Source organism: Oryzias latipes, chromosome 6, assembly GCF_053564925.1.
Source record: "Oryzias latipes strain Hd-rR chromosome 6, Olatipes_Hd-rR_3.1".
NCBI lineage: Eukaryota > Metazoa > Chordata > Actinopteri > Beloniformes > Adrianichthyidae > Oryzias > Oryzias latipes.
Genome location: NC_136242.1, coordinates 7,505,666 through 7,527,649, shown reverse-complemented (window position 1 = coordinate 7,527,649; position 21,984 = coordinate 7,505,666). Strand labels below are relative to the sequence as shown.

The window sequence follows — 21,984 nt, the reverse complement described above, 5'->3', positions numbered from 1 at the left end:
TAAATACAAATTTAGAACCAACAGGTTAATTTTGAGTATGAAAATACTTAGAACCGGTAAATAGTTGTGAGCAGAGTATTTGTTTGTGTGTATCAGTGTGTGTTAATGTGTGTATGTGAGAACTAATTCACGGATTTTACTTATGACACTCTTGTGTTATGACTGTATTATCGACTGCTCCCCCATCCCTCTATCTCTCCCATCCTGACCCCTTGCCCCCCATCTTTGACATCCCACTCTCTCTCTTATTTCGGCTCTGATCTGCTCAGCTGTTGGACTGGACGAGTTAACACAAAAGGTTTCACTCTTTAAAAACATGGCTTTGTGATGTGGTCTCAATTGAAGAAAATGAACAAACAAGTTGCTGCATGAAAAAAAAAATCTGCCTGTCTGTGGTTGACTTTAATGCATTTGACACTGCACAACAAGAAGACAACAAACGATAAAATGCAACAACGCCAATGTTGACACCAACCAATGACATGAAATGACAACTGCTGTAGACCAGTCTGTATACGCCCCCTATGGACAGGGAGGAGACGACATCATCTGTATTGATATGAGCAAAAACGTGGACCAAAGATAGTTGACCGAACACATGGACAGTGGACCAAAGGCACAAAAACATATTTTTGGCATAAATGGAACCCCATCATGTTCTTCCTTTCTGGAGCGCAGGGGGGAGGGCTCACTCAGTCCAGTTCTATGCAATCCCTCTTTGCATTTTCGTTTTAATTATGACACAGAATAAGCGGTTTTTAAGTAGAAATGAAAAAGCATTTTGAAGTATTGATTTTTCATTTTAATTTTGAGTCATTTGATGCAGTTAAATTTTGAAAATGAAAAAGCATTTCTGTTAATCCATTTTGATTGTCAAATTAGACATTTCTAAATTAATTTTGCTGCACATTTACCAGAGAACTTTTTGAAATTGAAATGTCAAATACCATTTTCCTTTTAATTAAGTGACAGAATAAGCGGTGTTGAAGAAGAAAATGAAAAAGCATTTTGGCGGATTGCTTTTTCATTTTAATTTTGAGTCAAAAACTGCAGCTTCATTTTGAAAATGAAAAAGCATTTCGTGTTTTGACTTTTATTTTTAATTATGCTACAGAATCGCTTCCATACACCAGTGGGTGGGATGCAGCACGCGCCTGTGATGCTGTGGCGGCGGCTGCGTCGGTCGTGGACCTGATTGTTCCTCCTCGGTCTGCCGCGGGTTTCGTGTTCGCTCTCGCTCGGTCGGCGGCCCCCTCGCGCCGCCTCTGACGCCGCGGGGGGCTGTGGCGGCGCCGGTGGGCGGTGCAGTTTTCTCACTAACCAGCTAACTTAGCTCCGTTCTAGCTTTACCCACCCGCTGAACAGCCCCCTCCCCCCGAGGACTTGTGTTTAGCTCATTTCAGACATGCTGGGCCTCTGATGGTCAGTCGCATCTCAGGAACATGACGTCATAGGACCATCAGGCGTAGGGCTTCCCTACTAGCCCACTGACCAACTAACTAACTAACCGACCACCTAACTAGCGGCTAACCTAGCCGCCGGAGCGGAGGCAGCCTCGTGAGGAAACCCATGGAGCTGAGGCCATGTCCGGCCTGGCGAAGATGCCGGGCTGCCTGAGTTCGGGTTCTTCTGGATGTGGAACATGGAAGCCGAGGACGAGCGGACCCCAGGCTCGCTCACTCAGACCCGACCGGATCAGGACAACGGAGGGATAGGTAAGCAGGGCCGGGGTCATCCGTGAAGGCTGACGGGTCCACATCCACACGTACAGGTGAACCGTCAACAGCAGGTGTGCTGAGAACTCCTCAGAACCAGCGGAAACCCGCCCGGAGCTTTCTGCCGGTTCTGCTCTGTGTGTCCCGAGAGATCCTAACCGTCACCCGAAAGGCTGTTCTTTGTTTATGGCGGGTCAGGGCCAAAGCATGATGGGGCAGATCAATGTTGGATGTGGCCCAACCCTCACTGAAGGGAAGGCGGTGAGGGTCCAAATCGCAAAAGTTTCCCTATTTGTTTTTATTTCAGAGTTCTTCAGAAGCGGGTTTCAATAATTAATGACATTAAAACATCCATCCACCCATGTTCTACTCATCTGGGACCCGGTCCCAGAGCAGGTCCCAGGGGCAGCAGTACAGATGTCCGGACTGAGGGGACCTCAAGGTGTTCCCAGTCAGTCCAGTCCAGCGGGTCCTGGGTCAGCCCCCAGGGGGTCTTTACCTAGTGGAACGGGACAGGATGGATTCAGTCCATTTCCAAATTGTTAAGTTCTGTACAATTTTCTAATAGAAGTGACAGAAACTACAATACTTAAATTTTCAACATGAAAATTAAAATAATTACTAGAAGGAACCAGATATTCTAAATGATATTTCTACATTCATAGCACATGGGAGTCCATGCAATCGGATTGTCCAGGGCATGTGAATGACAAAAAGTAACAATTTGCTCCACAAGAATTTGGGATTCAGCTCAATTCAGAGAAATGCTGTCACGTGGTGTCAATGCTTTCAATAACCAATATTGCTGTGCAACAAGATATTCTAATGCTCTGAAGAGTCTGTTGGATTCGGAAGTCCAGGCTGGCCAGCCCCCCCCCAGCCTTGTCATCTGGCAGAGGTCCAGACTATAGACTTTACTGTTGCACATGTTCTCCCATACTTAGAACACTCTGAAACAGTATATTTTGAGCCTTTACAAAACTCTTGATAGTAATAATGGATTGGATTTATCTGCACTTCTCCAGACGCTCAAAGTTCTTCCAATGTGTCCATCATTCATTCATGCTTGGTGATGGTAGCCACAGCTGCCCTGGGGCAGACTAAAAGAGGCGGGGCTGCCATTACGCGCCTACAGCACCGTTCCCATCACCGGGACATTCATATGCATTCACACTGGAGGCAGGGAGGGGGAAGTGTCAATGACTGATGACTGGGGGGACCTGGGATCGAACCACCGACCCTTCAATCAATGGACGACCTGCTTAACCGCCTGAGCCACTGCCGCTCTTAAAACTGTCATCTTTTTTTAAAAAGGGAAATAATAAGTCATCAGAAAATTGTCTAAGATATTTATGATAAAGTCAAAGTTTGAACTGGGAGTGGGGGAGGATTGTCCCAAATTAACTGTAACTCGGAGTCATTTTGGTGCTAATTTCCCCAGATCGATGAGGTTACCTTCTGAGCTGTGCTCCTGGGAGTTTACATTTACCATTGTGTTCTTCTTCATTGGTGGCTAATACCAAACTTAGTCTGATCCCTTTGCTCAGATGAATGGCCAGTGTTTCATGTGGCCGTTCATCAATGCTTTGCCAGAACAAAGACCCTCCAGTCAGATGTCCTCATACTGAAAACTGCTGCTACAGGAACCAATGAGACACTTTTGATTTCACAGCTGTTTTCTTTATGCTCAGGTTCCTGTCCAAACCTCATGATGAGTAAGAGAGAGCGCCCCAATACCCGGCCCGCCCCTGTGGCCCTCACTCCTCAGCTGCCCCCCAGGGCCCACCGGCCCCTCTGCGTGTCCGTCTCCTCCGACAGCAGTGGCCGTTTCAAGGCTCTGGAGACGCAGGAATGGAAGAACAATCTGAAAGCTCAGGTAAAGACGGACAAACAGGCTAAAGTGACTTGTTAATCTGGCGTGCTGTTCCATAAAGGAAATGCTAAAAGAAACCATCCAAACACAGGTGTTAAGCTTCTTTTTGCTGCTCTTGTTGTGTGTGTGGGAGCAGTTTTTCTCCCATATTTCCAATAATCCTTTCCCAGTAATGTGCTTTGCATTGATCACACATTGGGACAAATCCTTACTGATGATGCTGACCTCAGATCTGTGACTGTGCTGTCTCCACTTGTCTGATGGTAGGATGTGAGCAGAACACAGAATAACAGAGCATTGTTGTCTGACTGGCATAAAAATATGCCGTTTCTGGTAGGCCTGCACAATATACCGCAAATGTATCGTTATCGCGACATTAAGCTGTGCAATATGCATACCGCAAAAGACGGTGAAAATCTCAATAAATGGTTGCCTTAAATGTGCTAAAACAAACTCATGGCAGCATGAAATATTGAACAAATGAAATAAATCCCTTTATGCATTTAACCAATCGGAAGGACCCGTTTATGTTGTTGATCAATCAGATGAGCCCTTTTATGTTTGATGTTTGCCTCCTACGTCGACGAGGGTCAGTTGGAGTATAATTTTTAAACTGTTGCAGTGAAATGGAAATGATGTTTTTGGTTGTTTTGCTATTTGTTTATATACCGCAAATTATATCGTTATCGCAATATTAATCACCAAGTTATCGCATATCGCGAGTTTTCCTCAGATCGAGCAGCCCTAGTTTCTGGTATACATCTGGCTGAAATAGCTATGGTTTGTTAAAAATGTCCTGGAAGAAAAGCATATAAATTGATCGCAAATCATCAAGGAGGTGATTTGCTCTTCAACACCAGTGTTGTACGTTAAAACACAAGCTCTGTGATGAAAATGAAATGGAAAAAGATGTTTAAAAGCACTAACTGCCCAACAATAAAAATCTTACATTTATTTTGAAGCCGAATGTCTTTTGGTGAGTGGAGATGCATCTCAGATGTCAGAAAGAAGGGTTTCAAAGCTGGGGAGTAGATCAACTGAAACCCCTTTTTACAGAGGACATGGAAATGCAGGAAGCGGATCCAAACATGTAGAAGGGCTGCAAATCTGGAGGAGCAAGGCTTGAAAGAAAGCTGAAAGATTTCAAATTTCATCTGGAACTTAAGTGACATGATGAATGGAAGGGATTCTAGTGAAGATACGGGCAGCTGAATTCTGTTGAGTTTTATAGACGGGTTTGGGAGTGAAATCATTGAGAGGACAGTTGTAATGGTCCAGAGCAGAAGTGAAAAAAACTGTGGGTTAGATCTAGATGTGGCCGGAGCCCGTGGTTACCGACGCGATCAAAATCGGATGTTGTCTCCCAATCACTGATGGGATATTTATGTTTTCTTAGTATTTTGACAACTGCTGTGTATTTCAAGCTTGTTATTTTTAATTAATGTCCTGTTGCATATCGTGAACGGATCCCAACATTCTAGTGTCGTGAAGCGCAGTGGAATACGGCAGCAATTTGAGCACAAAAACGCTCGGTAAAGTTAGCAAGATATTCACAGTCTGACTCGGAAAACTTAATGCAAGTGCCTCTTGCTTTTTGTCTTAACACGAACAACGATCTACAGAAGCATTCCAACACAAACAAGATCCGCATGTCCTGTCTTTGTAAGGAGAACGGCGCTCTCCTGCCGCCGACAGAAAGACGGCACGGAGGCGTCTGCAGAGGGCAGGCTCCAGGAAAAGGGGATTTATAAAGAAGTCAAAATCAACCAAAACAAAAGAAGATTTACATTAATATGATCTGGTCATGAAAACTCATCATCATGTTAATGCTACAATAATAGTTTTGAAAGGAATTCCTTGTTTTTAATTTCGAAAAGACAATGAATAACATCTGATTAAAAATGCTCTGCAGATCCTAAAGCTACAGTCACCAAGGTTTGTTACATCACTAATGATCACTAAGATTTTTGGAGAAAACCATTTCTATTTTTTGATCATTTTTCATGTAAACATGGATCATAATTATTCAAAATGTTCTAAAGGAACTAACTTGCTCACATGACTAGCTTACAGTTTTTTCTAGTCAATAGTAGCACTGTTTTTTATTGAACTGTTAATCTACTTCACAGAAGTGTTATGTTGAATAATAAAAAAAGGAGACTAAAATAAAAATAGCGACCAACCCTGATCAGTTTACAACATCGTCTTCATTTTTTAAAAAAAGTTTTCCAAAATTGGAACTCTGTGTTGGTATCAAATCAAATGACTAAATTGGATCGGGACGTCCCCAGTTAGAACTGGAGTGGACTGCAGTGTAACGAATCGGCAAAGGCAGTTACTGTTGTGTAGGTGGAAGTATGCAGACTGGGTAATGTGTTGGTGTGGGAGTGAAAACGTCATTAACTGTCCAGGATGACACCCAGAATAATCTGAGGGGAGGGAGAAACAGAGTGTGGATATTGATCAAAAGTAAAAATCCTTTCGTTTTTGGATTTATTGGTTTAGGACTCAACCAGAAAAACCTTGGTTCTAGCACTGTTTTGGAGTGTTTGAGGAGAATGTAGTGATGAATGAAATAGTCATTGCAACAATACAGGTACAGGTCAAAATGAAATGACCCCTTTTCTACGTCTGGAGAAAGAGGAGGCGAATACATGAGGGAATCAGCGGTGGCCAAAAGAAGAACACACATCTGTAACTGGGATGGGTATCACTAATAATTTCCAGAATCGATTCGATTCACAATCCACTCGATTTGATTCAATTTTGAATTTACATAATTTACACATGTAGATATATTTGTATAGAAATACATTAATAATTTCTATATGTTTTGAAAATATTTATATTAATCTGGTACAGTTCACAGACTGTAACATGTATTGGTGAAATAAGAAGCCAATTAAATTGTTAATACAGCGCTCTTGCCTCACAGCAAAAAGGCCCCTGGTTCAAGTCCTGGCTGGGGGACCTGAACCAGAACATCAATGGGGGACCTCTCTGTGTGGATTATGCATGTTCTCCCCCCGTGCATGTGTGGGTTTTCTCCGGCTTCCTCCCACCGTCCAAAAACATGCTTCATAGGTTCATTGGTCTCTAAATTGTCCCTAGGTGTGAATGTGAGAATGAATGGGTGTTTGATTGTGACCCTGTGACAGACTGGCGACCTGTTCAGGGTGTTTCCTGCCTTTGCCCATAAGTGGCTGGGATAGGCCCGTAACCCCGAAAGGGAACAAACTGAAGAAGATGAATTAATGAAGCAGATGAATGGCTTCACAAAAATGTGCAGATCATTAACATTGTAAAGGCTCATTTTACAAAAGTAGATGTTCTGACTCTCATGGAGGGCGTTTCAGTTTGGCCTCTAGGTGGAGCTTGCGCTTTAGCGTTACGCTTTATTTTAGATCTGAGCAAAAAACTGCTTTAAACCACAAATGGTTACTTTAAAAAAAGAGTTTGGAAAATTCCTATCTGTGAGTAAATAAATTTGTTTATTTGGCCACCAATGAATGTTTTGGTCAACCAAGCGTTAGCATTGGCTGTCCTGTGGGACATTCCATCGGGATTCACTTGTGCATTTGCCCCAAGGCAGTGCGTTGCGACCGCCTCCAGTCGCAGCATCCTTTAAGGCGAATGCCCCCGGACCTCGCCGCACTGTCTGCGGCAAAGTCAGCTACCCACCTACCTGTTTATAAATACGGACCGAGTAGTCTAGGAGTTTTTGAAAATCATCTGTGTGTAGATTTGAATAAAATCACAAACATTTACCGGGTATGCATTGTGTTTCCTATATTATATATTTGCGATGATTAGAGGTTTTTTCTTATTAAAATCTGACCCAAATTAAGCCCTTGATGGTCATTTTACTGACGTGTTCAATATGGCGTCGCCGTTTGCGTATGGTAACGGGTAACAGACTAGTTTAGTGTCTCGCAATTTAACTCACTGGGGAGAACCACCAGTGCGCCGCTCCAGGAGCTGCAGTCATAGGGGGCGCCGCCTGTTCCAGAATGCACAAGAGGGGGATGATTAAGTATATGAAGTCGAGACAGGCCTGAGCAGACGAGGTACAGCAGATGTCGACCTTCATATCCAAACCACATTTCATTCACTGAGGCAGTAGATATGTCTTGGGAGAGCCAAGACCGGAGTACTCGGCTCAGGGGAGACAGTTAGATTAAATATTTTCTGGCACCAGCAGATCAACAATTTATGTCTGCTGGTTGCGTCCTTGGCCAGGCTAGCAGATTCTTTGTTTTTAATGGTCTTGATTGTGGGAAATTTGAATCAGTGTCCCGTCCATTCAGAGTGACAGTTGGCATCCTTTTTCTGCAAAAGTTCACGGTTAACCAGTGCTTTGCCTATTAGGGCAAGTGAGGCACAGGACTTTTGATCATTTTGTGAGGGTTATTTTGATTATCCTTGCTGTGAGTATTTGCATCCCAATGCCTGTCTGCACAGAGCTGTGGCTGTTTGCAGCTTCTAGACCAGGGGTGTCAAACAGATGATGGCGTGAAGAAAAAAAAATGATAAGGATGTTTGAAAAAACACATGTTTCTAGCTCATTCCTGTGGCCAGTTATGGTTTAAAAAAAAAAAAACGAAATGAAATGCACAACTCTGCCACTAGGGGGAGCTAAGGAAAACCAAGATCAGCATGAGAAGAGATTGAGAAATAAACAAGCGCGAGCCACGTCTGGGTAAGATACAGTTTTGTTCCCCGAGAGCCTCACCACTATTACGTTGCTATAAGAAGGTAAAACTTCCGGGTTATGGCACAGACGCGTGTGGCTCACGGCGGCTATTCAACTATCTTCAAGTGTCTTAAAAGTTGATTTTCTCCACACACACACACACACACACACACAAAAATAGAGCTGATCATGACCCCTAAGAAAAACCAAGCCTAATGAAACATAATTTGCACATTTTTAACTTTTGATACTTGATCAATTTTTGCTATGAAGATTTTTGAAACAGTGTTACGTCTCTGTTGTTAAATTATTTTTTCTCAGACACTGATTGTTTTTGTCAAATATACCTTACATGTTTCGGCAGAATACCTTCCGCCTTCGTCAGAGTAGTCATCAGATGGTAGTGATGTGACATCTTTAAAAACAGATGATTGTGACCGACACTGACACCTGTCAGACTTTGACAAGTGACTCCGCCCCTTGATGTCGGTTTTTTGCTGGAGGATGTTGCTCCAGGTATGGGAGAGCAGGAAGGCCCCCTCATCCCGGTTCATGGAAGTGTGGGCTCGCTTTCGTATCTCCACCGCTTCCTTGATCCATCTGCGGTGTCTGTTGTCTTCAGTGCGGAGGACTTTAGCCTTTTCCCAGTCCATGATGTGGTTTTCTTGTTTGCAGTGGTCCGATGTCAATCAAGTGATGTACTTCACGGTGAGGATGATAATTTGCTGACTGCATTTTTAAAAATAAATGAATATAACTCTTGTTTATTTATCTGTGATGGCCTGTGATCTATCGTCGCATTCTTGGTCCGTCGATGTAACGAGCACCTCTGCCCTGGAGCAGAAGTAGTCCATGTGCACACTCCATTTTAACAGGTTGTGTATTTAAAACATCTCCCTGCCACCAATTGGTCCTTTAGTTTTGTGCACGTTTAGGGTCAGGTGTCTAAAGAGAGTCCACAACATCCTGCGTGACCAGCACCATCCAGCCCCCCCATCTCTTCCACCTGCTGCCCTCAGGAAGGAGGTACCGGTCCATCCAGGCCAGAACAACCAGACTGAGGAACAGCCTTTATCCACAGCTGTGCGGCTGCTGAACGGTCCCGCCCCCCACCCTCTCCAACCTTCTCATCGGAGCAAACTGTGAATTAAATTGCTGCTTCATATGCCAACAGACTGCTACTGTACCCAAAACCTTCTCCACAAAAACCATATCCACCTTGAAATAACTGAACTGGACTTTGCATTGCTGCACATTAACATCCAGCTGCTAATGACTCAACACCTGAATGTTGATTTATTTATTTGTTTTTTAATCTTTGCTGCGCTCCTTTTTGTACTGATGTCGCACTTTGGTTATTTATTTATTTGGTATTTATTTGGTGAATCAGTTTTTTTTCCCCAGCTTTGAAATAATTAGGGTGATTGTTGATGCTCTAAACGCAATTTCATTGTTTTAATGAATATGAAAAATAAAATGAATCTTGAATCTTGAGATGGGGATCCAAGCATAACATCCCACAAAGTTGTGTCAACTGAACTACAAAGATATGAAAGCATTCCAGTTTTTGTTTAGAGGTAGAAGCCATTCATTGTGAGCCAGTCCTTTGATTAATTGGACAGGAATAATTCTGCTGTATCCAGTTAAAGATATTCATTTTACTGTCATTAAGTGTATGGATAGGTTTGGTCTCAAAGGCTGCCTGCGCGGCTTACTCGTGTGCTTTTTTTGCATTCTTGCAGATGGAGCAGGCTCACAGTGCAGGAGCCGCCAGCAGCACCGGCTCCCTGGAACGAGCGTCACTGTTCTGCGCATCGGCGTCCTCCGCTGTCTTCACCTCAGGCCTATCCAGCCCTGTGGAGATCCTCAGCAAGAGCAAATCTTCCAGCCGTTTCACTCTCTTCTCCCCCCCCTGGAACAGTTCCTCCGAATCGGACTCCAACCCCCCTTCTCGCTCAGGCTCTAGGAAGCTGCGGAATTGCAGTAGGAGAGCAGCCACTGGGCCAGCCGGAGCCAAGAGCCCTGATTTGCCGGAAACCAAACCCTGTGTTTCTGAACACTTCCAGTACTCTGAACCGGTCATTTCCAAAGTGACAGATTACATTTTTGTTGGCAACCTTAATGCAGCGTACAGCGGGCGCACGCTGTGCCGGAACAACATTGATAGCATCATTGACATGAGCTGCGTACCGGGAGAACTGAGCCCCTGTCTCAGCCTGATACCGTGCACCTGCTCCCGCGGAACCCGCCACAGCTGGTCCCGCCTCAAAGTAGACATCGGAGACATGTCGGACACTCTGTTCAATGGCCAACCACTGAAACTGCGCTGTTTTGAGGACATCAATGAGTGCATCAACGCCTCCACTGAGAAGAGGAAGCGTGTGCTTGTCCACTGCCGGGACGGGTTCTCGCTGGCGCCGACGTGCATCATCCAGTATTTGATGGTAAAGCAGAACATGAGGCTGATCGCTGCTTACGAGTTACTGCGGGCAAAATATCCGGTCAACATAAAGGAGTGCCACCAGAACGTGCTGGTGAGCCTGGAGAGGGAGCTGAGGCCGGGCGGCAACGTTGACCCGGAGGGTTTCAAACAGGCCATCTCACGCAAAATGGCATGGACCTGACTGCTGTGGAACAGGCTGCCGCTTTCTCTCTGTTTGAGCCACGCCGGACAGGCAGTGGAGGGCAGCTGCTGCTTCTCCTGATCCGTCCAGCACCTCCTCTTTCTTTTCTGGACTTTTAATGTTTCTCTAGATGTATATTGGCCTCTTCACTAGTAGGGTCCTGATGGAACAGTGACATGTTTCTTGGTGAAAACAGTGTTCAGTGGTCAGTGTTGCAGTGTTACCTCCACTTTTGCATCATGCTGTTGTGTTCTGCTCTCAGAAACATCTTCTCAGAAGAAATTGATGTCATATCTGTGCACTATGGGACACTGTTCTTTAGACAAATGTTCATGTTGGAATAAAAAGCGTCTGTAGGTTCATGGTGGAGTTCATGAAGGTCTGTCTAGTTTAAGTTATGGACCTGGAGAAAATGGACACTGGATGCAATGCATTGTTGAATTCAGGGTTAATGCCTCAGAACCTGGAAACCTGCAGTTTGAGCTCCGCTCATGTTCCAGGTCGTGGACGATGGTCATGCTTTTATTTCTGTGAATGACTGATTGCACGCAGCAGTGGTTCTTTGTATAGAGCTGCCAAAGAGTTCGTCAAACAGCCTCTTTTCTCTGGTTCCATGAAACAAACTCATCCAATCCAAAAACAGCACACCTCCTTGAACCAGGGCCTTTAATCTCCTTGTGTTTTAGCAAAGTGCAACAATTTATTCAATGTGTGTATTTGTTTTACAAGCAGCTTTTCTGTTGGTTGTTTTCGGATCTTTGGTGTGACCTCAGATGGGGTCACAGATACAGAATTAGGATTTTTGAGTGTCAGATTATTACATTACTTCTGGTACACACAAATGGCACTAGACAACCAGAAACACCATTTTTAATTCTTTGAACTTGATGTCATATTTGAGACACAAAATGTCACCTGTGTCTCATTCAGTATTTAGAAAATAAAGATCCTTTAGTTCCCTCCATCGGTCTGATGAAGGGCAGAAAGAAATCAACCTCTATAAGAGGATAGGATTGGTGCATCCCAATCCATCAATGCAGGTCTACAAGCTGTTGGAACAAAACCTTACTTAAAAAATAGAAAAACGTTTCATTCTGATTATTTAGAGTCCATTTCATCTTCCAACATTCCTATTTCCTTCAGTTGGTGTGGTTGTCTGTGCTCCTGTAGGCAGTTCAATGCCTACAGTTTTTGTTAACTAGTTTACAAAGACGTAGTCCAAAAGCACTTCTTCAGGGCCACAGGGGATCCTGACCTCACTCCGTCTGTGGGAACATCCTGTAGATCAGCTCTTGTGTGATGTGAGGTGTTGGTTCAATCCACTAGAAGATGAACAAGTTGCTGTAATGACTGGTTGAAATAATTCAACTGAGGACAGTTTGAACCGATCAGATCAGAATTTCATGCAGGGTTTCAAAGCCCATCTGCCCCGTTTGCCTTTTAGAGAAGACGTTTTGGTCGTCTTGTGTGAATTCTTGCTGTTTAACTCTCACTGACCTGCACGTCGCTTTGAAACTAGAGTGGATGCATTTGGGGTCAAATAGGGCTGCTTTTACCTTTGGTTTGGGACATTTGGAAGCTGAACATGGGAACATGTTCCAGCCTTACTGTCCGAACACACGGCTTTCTGACTGAGGACACGGCATGGTCCAAACCATCACTTCCAACGAAGCACAAACTGCTGTTAAACTGCAGTCAAGTCCACCAAGCAATGCCAATCAAAAACAGATGCCTGCAGAGGAATTCTGAGGCTGCAGGAAATTCTATCGGATCAATTTGCTCAGATAGTGGATGCATTACAAACGCAGTCGACATTTATCTGTTATCTGGATGTCAGGAAGGGAGCAAAATGTTGCAACTAAAGAAGTAAGAAAGCTGAAATAAAATCTCCAAACTTAAGCCGCAGATGTTACTGAGACAGTGGTTCAGGTAATCAACGCGTACATGAATATTTGATTGAAATTCAGGTCAAAGGTCTTCTAGACTGAGACTCATCTATTGGTAATTTAACAAGGCGATTTGGTTTTTCAATATTCCAAGACGGAGGTCCGGAACCAGCAGCCACAGCCTCTTTTTTTCTCTCCGCAAACACTTAATCCTACATAATCCTACATAATCCAAGACAAACTTGTTTTCTTGAACCAAAATCCTTTATTGAAACAACCCATTGATGGTCATCTGTAACCAGAATGTGATTCTAGTATTTTAGCACCCTGTTCTTTGTTTTTTTTTGTACTGGAAATGGTGGATCGTATCCGAGACATTGTTCCCCGGCTGGCAGGCTCTGAGTTTTTCTTTTGCTCCATCCATGCTGGGATGTCATTACTGTTTCTGAGCCCAAACTGTGCGGCTGTCCACCTCTAAAGTGTTGCAGCTGAAGGACACTGACAGGAATACTGTTGATCACTTCCATGTAAGTAAAAACATTGATAAGGAGCAGAACAATGCTGTACATAAATGTGTTTTTCAATGATGTAACAGTGCAGTTTCACAAAGCATTTTGGTGCCTTCACTTGGATTGTCTGGTGACCACATTTGCACTTTTGACTTTAATCTCTGTGATATGCTGTTGAACGTGTTTCTACATGCTTTACCTGAGCAGAAGTGTGCATGTGACGTTTGCAGCGTCCGTGTTGTGATGTGTTGTGTTTGCTGTTCAGTGGGCTGCTTTCGCTGTGTTCCTCTCAGACTGTGAGGCCTTGCTGTGGATAAAATGCTGTAGGTTTGTTTGTTTTTCTGTGGATGCTCCATGTCATCTGATCAGACTGAACAGCTCTTCTAACTGGTTCTCAGGTGATTTTTTTCCAAGTTCTCAGTGACTAATGTTCAGAAATGTGAAGCTCTCTATTTCTCATGCAATGTTTCTATAACCTAATTTGTACTGATAATTCATTAAAGGAGCTGATGAGTTCAGAAATCATCAGCTTATCGTGCATCTCTAAACATGACATCTTGGAATCAGATAGATCTGTTTCCCTCCATCTGGCTTTCACACACTTTCCCTCATAGGTCACTTGGAGTCCTCTAGCCCGCGTGCTATCATATGGGGTCCAGATGACCCCACCCTTACATTGACGTGTTCTCCCTACCATGACAAAGGTGGATAAAGGTGGAGAGATTTCATGTAATCCATGGACACCAGTGAAGATCACAAATCATTGAAGAAAAAAGGTTCAGAGCACTGTCTAGTGGATCTAGATGACCCAACTCCCAACGTTAAAGTGCCTAAGATAGCACAAGAGAGATACGGACCTACACAATCCTAAACAGTGCCAGTCCTCACAGCATAGGCAGCCTGCTGTTAAGAGCATTGGACACATTTTTTAGATTATTTCTGGACAACCTGACTTAGAACTGCACCTTTTCTTTTATTAGCCACATCTGCTGCTGATCGACTGAGACCAACAGAAGCAGCATCGAACCTACAAACCGCTGCTCAGCCACCTGCTGAAATGCAGCAAATGTTTGGGCTGCAAAGAAATTCTCCTGTCTTGTTTTGAGACTTTCTGCTTGTTGCTGACGTTGGTGTTCTCTGCGAGAATTCATACACATTTATGAAACATAGTAAAAACAAAGACAAGAAGATCATAAAACCACAAATGTAAATCAAACTTTATTTATACAACACTTTTCATACAATAGCAACGCAAAGTTACAGACTTCAATCAATTAAAAATAAAATAATAAGATACTCAGAATGCCCTCAACCCTTCTGACCCCTGCCTCCAACACAAGAAGAGAAACCAAAATGGAGACTTGCTTGATGCTGGTGTGAGGAAATGATGTTTTTGGATCTGTTCAGGCCAGCAGTTCACCGTCTCAGTCCTGACATCACCACAGAATCCCCCCATCAAAGCCAGCCAGACCACGGGGGTCCCACTGCAGCACTCGGTTCCACGAGAAGGGTGGGCCCCTGTGGAAGAAAACGCTCGACTTAAAGCAAAACGAGTTTCACAAAGACAACTAAAAACAGACACTGATGGTCTCATACAGAAACCTTATTGGACTGGTACATTTAAATATTCACAATAAATACAACATTAAAAAGAAGTATACATTTATACAATTATTTAAACATCGAATGCATATATTTTTATATTCAATTTATTTAATACAATCTTTTGATCTACTGCAGTGGTCCCCAACCGCCAGGCAGTGGCGGTTCTACAAACTTACTGCCCTTGCGAGTAATCCCCCCCCCCCAGCCACACACACACAAACAATTTGACAACCCCCGTTTGTGTTCCCTATTTTTATGGGGCAATTTTACACATAAAATGCATGAATTTGATTTCGTATTACAGTCGCACAGGGGGCCTAAATGCAAAAGATTTCCCCTTTTTCTCTCTCTGCTCCGTAATCCTGAATGAAAGCCGTGACGGTCGGCAGCTGGCAGCCTCACAGCTTCTAACAGCCCTAAAAATGACTCCTACACCCTTAGAGAGGTTCCTTTTTACGAACAAGATCCAAATAATCAAAGATCTTCATCAACACATTTGGATTACATGTGAAATAAATAAAAAATAACGTTTTTAGAAACCCAAAGATAGATGGATGTTACTGTCATATTTATTCATAAAAGCTCCTCACTGAATAACTTCTGGGACACAAACAAGAAATAAAAAACACATAGTAGCTCAAACAGAACAAAAAAATTAATTTGGTAGCTTAAAAAATATTGGTATCTACAGTGACCACAATATATTTTTCAATAGAATTAAATAGACTAGAATCTATTTTTTCTATGCTGTTCTATTCTGTAAATGTTGGGGGGAATTTGTTATCTGACAAACTATTGGTTGTGCACAAAAGCCACTTGAGTTTAGAGCTTTTTTTCTTTATGAACGCTGTCGTTTCTCTGCATTTAGCTCAGATAATGTGAGATACAATTTGGCGTTATCTTGAAAATAGTATACATTAACTTCATGATCTTAATTTGAGATATTGGGCTGTACATTCATCGCTTCAAGAGCTTTTATTCATTCATTCCTTTTTAAAGGACGTGGCTGTAGAGAACAAGGTAACTTTTGCATCTTTATGTGGATGAAAACAGTTGTTAAAAATGAGAAACGTTTGCTAATTCTGTCCTTTTCTTATCTTTGGCATGCCAATCTTTCCTCCGCATCTCCAGGACCACAGCTACTGATGGAGGCCAGGCAGAAGGTGAACGGACAAAATGATGCTGAATGTTACTCTGTGTTATTGACCGGATCTCACTGTTGGTCAGTGCATATTAGATTTTTGAGATTTGTCCGTCAGACCAGCTGCATTTGATGACTGGAGGTTCAGAAAGTCCATGAAAGATGATTGTCTCCTTTATCAGCACAGGTTTCTGTCAATCAGCTTGTGTTTCTGCGTCACACACACACAAGCACACACACACAAGCACACACACAAGCACACTTTTTACATTTTTCTTTATTTTCTTAAATAACTTCTGTTTTTCTAAGTCTTTTTAGGAGAATGAAGATGACGTTCAACTCGTTTTACCATGGAGTTAATTCAGTCTCAATAATCAGAAATGTACACAACCTGTTTCACAAATACACACGCTCTGATTCACAACTGTAATTTTACGCAAACGTGCAATATTAATATGGAAATGCACACCCTGTGTTTCACACATGCACACTAAGTGTTTCTTACAAATGTGCACGCTGTGTTTCACAAAAACACAACACATTTTTCAGAAATTCACAATAGATTCTTCACAAACATCATTTCTAGGTAAACTTGTAATATGAACTCAGAGCTCGTACAAATTTTAGAATGTGTATTCACAAACCCGCTCTCATTTGTGAATCTCCCCACATTTGTGAGAGATTTTTCTACGGTGAATATTGAGACTCTCTTCACGCTGCAGGTCAACTAATGTCACCATTGGCTAATGATTCTGTCAATCAAACTCATCTGCAAAGCAGGCGTGCTCGCTTTCAGCCAGTCGAACGGCGTCTTAGACTTTCTCCAACTTCCACACTGATGTCAGAGCTGAAGATGCATGGTGGAAAAGTTTTAAAGTCCAGAAGATGCAAAGCCCCCTAGTTAGGATTAATCAAATCATTCATTATGATTAAAGTCAGTATTGTAACTCTGTTCTAACTTTAGGGGTAACGCAACAGGAAGGTTGGAGGCTGACTCCAATCTCAGCCCTGATTTGAAGAATGGAGAGAAGGCTGAATTGATCTGTGATTGACAGGGAGGTTGGCTTGAGGTAACGTAGTCACGTTGCATCTTAAATATGGAGAGTGGTAAAGTGATGCCAGTTTCTCCACAGAACATTCTGTGGAAGTTGATGATTTTTCTTCTCCACCTCCTCATGATCCAGACCGAAGGGACCCCTAAGTATAAAGTAAACTACCCTGAGTGAAACATTCATAGCAAATCCCATCACCGGGGGCCTCATTTATAAATGTTGCGTACGCACAAAAAAGAAGGCGTACGCCACTCTCTACGCAATAGTTGAGATTTATAAAAAGGAAACTTGACGGGAAAATGTGCGGTCCTTCACGCAAGCTCTGACCCAGGCGTACGCACAAAAACGGGTGAAATGAGAAACGGCGACACCGTCGGCAGATGGAAGAAACACGTGAAAGTGAAAATGACAATACTGCCTCTCAGAAATGACATGAAGACTTCACAAAGCAAGTCTTACAATTAACAGCCAACACGAACACCCGTTTGATCGATCAGCAGTGAAACAAACAAAAAAATCAAAAGAAAATTACAACAGAAATTCAAATGAACACTTATTTGCAAAAAGAAAAGTGAAATATGTTCTGCAATATTGGCATGTTGTGCAATTCATCCTCATAAATAATATAGTTAACAGAACGAAATATTGGACAAAACTGATATTCCCGTCAATGTGTCCAGCAGATATAGGTGCAATCAGACAGATGGATGGATAGATAGAGAGAGATGCATTAATTGTCCACTGGGGAAAGTTGTTTTCATAGTAAAAAATTTCTTCATAAGCTACAGAATTATGGTATTCATGCATATGCCTTTAGTTTGTTTTATTTTTGATAAAACAATGTATGGCGTATGTCTCAACCATTCAGAAAGCAACAAGAAATTACATTTGCGCTGAACAATTTCCCATTTCCGCGTCGATTATTACTGACGTCTGTAGCTAGTCAGATGTAACTAAATGGAGGGAAATAAAATGCCCCATCACAATGCGGAATGACGCACAATGGCTGATCTTGCGCTCTTAGAAGATGTGGCAAATGGAAGAATTCGGAGTGAATGCATCTTTAGACAGCAAGAAGACGTGCTGGCAAACGAGGACGAGTGGCTTAGAGCCGGTTCCGACTTCCTCGAGCCGTCCTGTTGGACCTCCGAGGGCTTTTGGGGGGGTGTCACCCGGTGCATCTGGCGCGTCGGTGTTCCCCCTGCGCCTCAGTCACCACTCCACTTAAGGGATTCCCCAATTATTGCCGCCAGTCTGTCATCAAGAGGGGTCAGCTCCGGTGTCCCCCCCCCCCCCCCCCCCCCCCACCCGTGGCAGACACACTCTGGCGATGCAGCGGCAGATGTTTTTTTGCCTCGACTTTGATGTCCGACCATTCCTTCTTTATTTCGGCCACGGTCCGAGGTTGTGAGGCTACAGCATTTACGGCGTCTGCCACCGTTTGCCGCTCACGTGCCTTTTCGGCATTAGTAATGCCCACACTGTGCCCTCCAAACAACACTTTTCTCCTCTTTTTCACCTCGCCAAAGATAACTTCTACTTCACATTGAGTTACGTTTGTCACTTGTAACATTGAGTTACAAGTTACGTTTTTTTGATTTCCTCTCTGTGTGTTTGCCATGTTTTCGCAATCAATGAATATTAACTTGTGGGAGTTTCACGGACTATTTATGGGCAACTATGGGCGTGCCATGAAGCCGCAAAAGCTGCGCTGCATTTAGAATTGGTTGTGATTTATTAAGGGAAAGATGCGTAGGATGTGCGTGCGCACGGTTTTATAAATCCGAATATTTCTGTGCATACGCACGTCCTATGTTTCATCCATACGCCACTTCTGACGCAAATCCTACGCAAAGTTTTATAAATGAGGCCCCAGGACATAGTTCTCTGGATTCAATGCCAACTGCATTCAACCACTGTTGCCTTGCTTCCAAGTCCACTGGAAAGTTGCACAAGCTATTAATTTTTGATGACCGAAGGCAATAAACCTACCTATGCTAAAGCTAACACGCTAACGACCGACCAGTACAGAATCAAAGATGGGCGGGGCTTTTTGTCACCTGTGTGGAAGCTGGAGAAAGTCTAAGAGGCCATTTGATTGGCTGAATGCAAGCACGCCTGCTTTGCAGATTAGTTTGATTGACAGATTCATTAGCCAATGGTGACATTAGTTGACCTGCAGCGTGAAGAGAGTCTCAATATTCACCGTAGAAAAATCTCTCGCAAATGTGGGGAGATTCACAAATGAGAGCGGCTTTGTGAATTCTCAAATTTGAACGATCTGTGAGTTCATATTACAAGTGTACCTAAAAATGAGGTTTGTGAAGCATCTATTGTGCATTTCTGAAAGTGTATTGTGTTTTTGTGAAACACAGCGTGCACATTTGTTAGAAACACTTATTGTGCATGTGTGAAAAACAACGTGTGTGTTTGTGAAACACAACATGCGCATTTCCAAATTATTATTGCACGTTTGCGTAAAATTACAGTTGTGAATCAGAGCGTGTGTATTTGTGAAACAGGTTGTGTGCATTTCTGATTATTGAGACTGAATTAACTCCACAGTAAAACGAGTTGAACGTCGTCTTCATTCTCTAAGGTACGGGGGGACGCCGCTGTTCGTGGCACTTTTCCTGCAGCTGTCTGAGAGAGAGCAGCATGTTGATGGTTACTCGCTTGACCCGCTACCCACACTGTGACTCGGGATACTCGTGATCTGCAAGTGCCTGCAGGCGGTTGTGGACTACCCTGGTAAAGGCTATACCCACGATGCTGAGGAGAAAGATTCCACGGTAGTTGTCACAGTCGCTGGGGTCGCCCTTGTTCTTATACAGCATGATGATCTTCGTTTCACGCATGTCTTGTGGTAACACTCCCTCCTCCCAGCACTGTAGCAAGTGTGTGTCGATGTCTAAGGAGGAAGCTCTCTTTTGTGGCATTCAGAACCTCTGGTGGGATTCCGTCACTGCCTGGTGCTTTTCTGCAGGACAGTGAGTCAATAGCCAAAATATAAGGCTGAAGTTATTCCCACATATTTACGTGCAGCCAGCCGAGTCACTTTGACTCAGAGGTAAATTCACGCCATGCGCTGTTCTCTCCGTCACGCAGCTGACCGGCTTTTCCAAACCCGTTGGTGATGGTGGATTTTTTCACACTGCTTTTAACGATTGCTTTTAACTTGAAAGCATCATATTGTAGTGGCGATCACGTGCACGTTGGGTCTAATGGCACCAAAGGATTCTGGGATGCGGCCGGGCATGCGTGTTTCGTTTTGTTGAACCATGACTGAAGTGTCTAAGACCTGAAGTCAACTCCATGCTGTTTGGCTGCTTAGAGGTGTGTTGAATATAAATGTCTTGTGCTTGGTGTTAGATAAAGAATACAAACTATTCACTGAGTTCGAAAGTACGTACATGGCGGCCGCTAATTAAATCCATAAATTGGCCGCGTCACTGAATAAGCCGCAGGGCTGTAAGCGCAGGGAAAAAGTAGTGGCTTATAGTCCAGAAATTACGGTAAGTCTTCTAGCCTTAACAGAAACTTGGCTCCAACAAGATGTCTATGTTAGACTGAATGAAGCAACCCCCCCCACTTATGCTAACTATCAGAAATTCAGGATTTCAGGGAAAGGAGGTGGTTTGGCAGTAATATCACAGTCTAGCTTACTTCTCAGCCCTAAAGTTAAAAATGCTTATAATTCATTTGAAAGCATCATGTTGTCTATAAGTCACCCAAACAGGAAGACTCGAAAACCTTTTTTATTATACTCATAATTATTTATCCCCCCCCCCCCCCCCCCCGCCCATATTCAGAATTTTTAACTGAGTTTTCCGACTTCCTATCGACTATTTTCTTAGATTCTGATCAAACTAAAATATTAGGGGATTTTAATATTCATGTTGATGACCCCAGTGACTGCCTAGGAAAGGCTTTTGCAGCTTTATTAGATGATGTTGGTTTCACCCAAAGTGTGAATGAACCCACTCACTGTCATAAGCACCCTGGACCTTGTTTTAACTCATGGTATAGAGATCAGCCAGCTGAGTGTCCTTCCTCTTAACCCCATCATTTCCAATCACTTTCTGATTACCTTCCAGTTTACACTGGAACATCCTTCTGCCCCAGTGAATAAGAAACAACTTAGAAGAACCTTAACTGACCGTTCTGTGTCTGAGTTTAAACTCACAGTTCAGCCAGTACTTAGTGACATTCTGAGAGAATACTCTGAGTCCAGCTCCCATAGTATCAGTCCTAGTATAAATGACCACTTTGTTAATGATGCCTTACAAGCCCTCAGGAGTACACTCGATGTTGTAAGTTCGTTAGACAAAACCGAGTAACACCGTGGTTTAACGCTGAAACTCGTTCTCTTAAACAAGAAACCCGTAAGTTAGAAAGAGAATGGCACCGCTCCGGTTCAGAGCAGTCTCTGGATATCTGGAAACATAGCCTATTAAATTATAAAAAAGCTCTGCGTAGAGCTAGAAGCCAGTACTATTCAACCTAAATATCAGAGAATGGAAACAATCCAAGATTTCTTTTTAGCACTATTGCTAAATTAACTCGCAGTCAGAGCTCAGTAGAACCACATGTTCCTGTTTCTCTCAGCTCTGATGATTTTCTTACATTTTTCGATAGTAAAATCTCAAATATGAGACATAAGTTAAATCAAGTTATTCCTACTATCAGCCCAGAACAGGCTGAAGCGACAGAACTGGAGGCATCCATAGAAACCGCTGTAACATTGGACTGCTTCACTATCGTGGATCAAGCGGAAATAGCATCAATTATTACGTCCTCCAAATCCTCAACGTGTCTGTTAGACCCAATTCCCACTAGACTTTTTAAAGAAACTTTTCCCCTAATTAATGATCCCATATTAACAA

General features: G+C 43.1%; 1 protein-coding gene across 1 annotated transcript; it reads left to right on the top strand.

Moving 5' to 3' along the window:
* Window positions 1–1,112: 1,112 nt before the first annotated feature.
* LOC105354168 (uncharacterized) lies at window positions 1,113–13,822 on the top strand. Its single transcript, XM_078948342.1, has 3 exons — window positions 1,113–1,715; window positions 3,407–3,591; window positions 10,024–13,822. The coding sequence occupies exons 1-3, from the start codon at window positions 1,634–1,636 to the stop codon at window positions 10,903–10,905; spliced, it is 1,149 nt and encodes a 382-aa protein (XP_078804468.1). The 5' UTR covers window positions 1,113–1,633; the 3' UTR covers window positions 10,906–13,822.
* The last annotated feature ends 8,162 nt before the right edge of the window (window positions 13,823–21,984 follow it).

Coding starts and splice junctions, on each gene's coding strand:
- LOC105354168 (XM_078948342.1), top strand. CDS start 1,634: ATGTGGAACATGGAAGCCGAGGACGAGCGGACCCCAGGCTCGCTCACT. Junction 1,716..3,406: donor TCAGGACAACGGAGGGATAG/GTAAGCAGGGCC, acceptor CTTTATGCTCAG/GTTCCTGTCCAAACCTCATG. Junction 3,592..10,023: donor AGAACAATCTGAAAGCTCAG/GTAAAGACGGAC, acceptor GCATTCTTGCAG/ATGGAGCAGGCTCACAGTGC.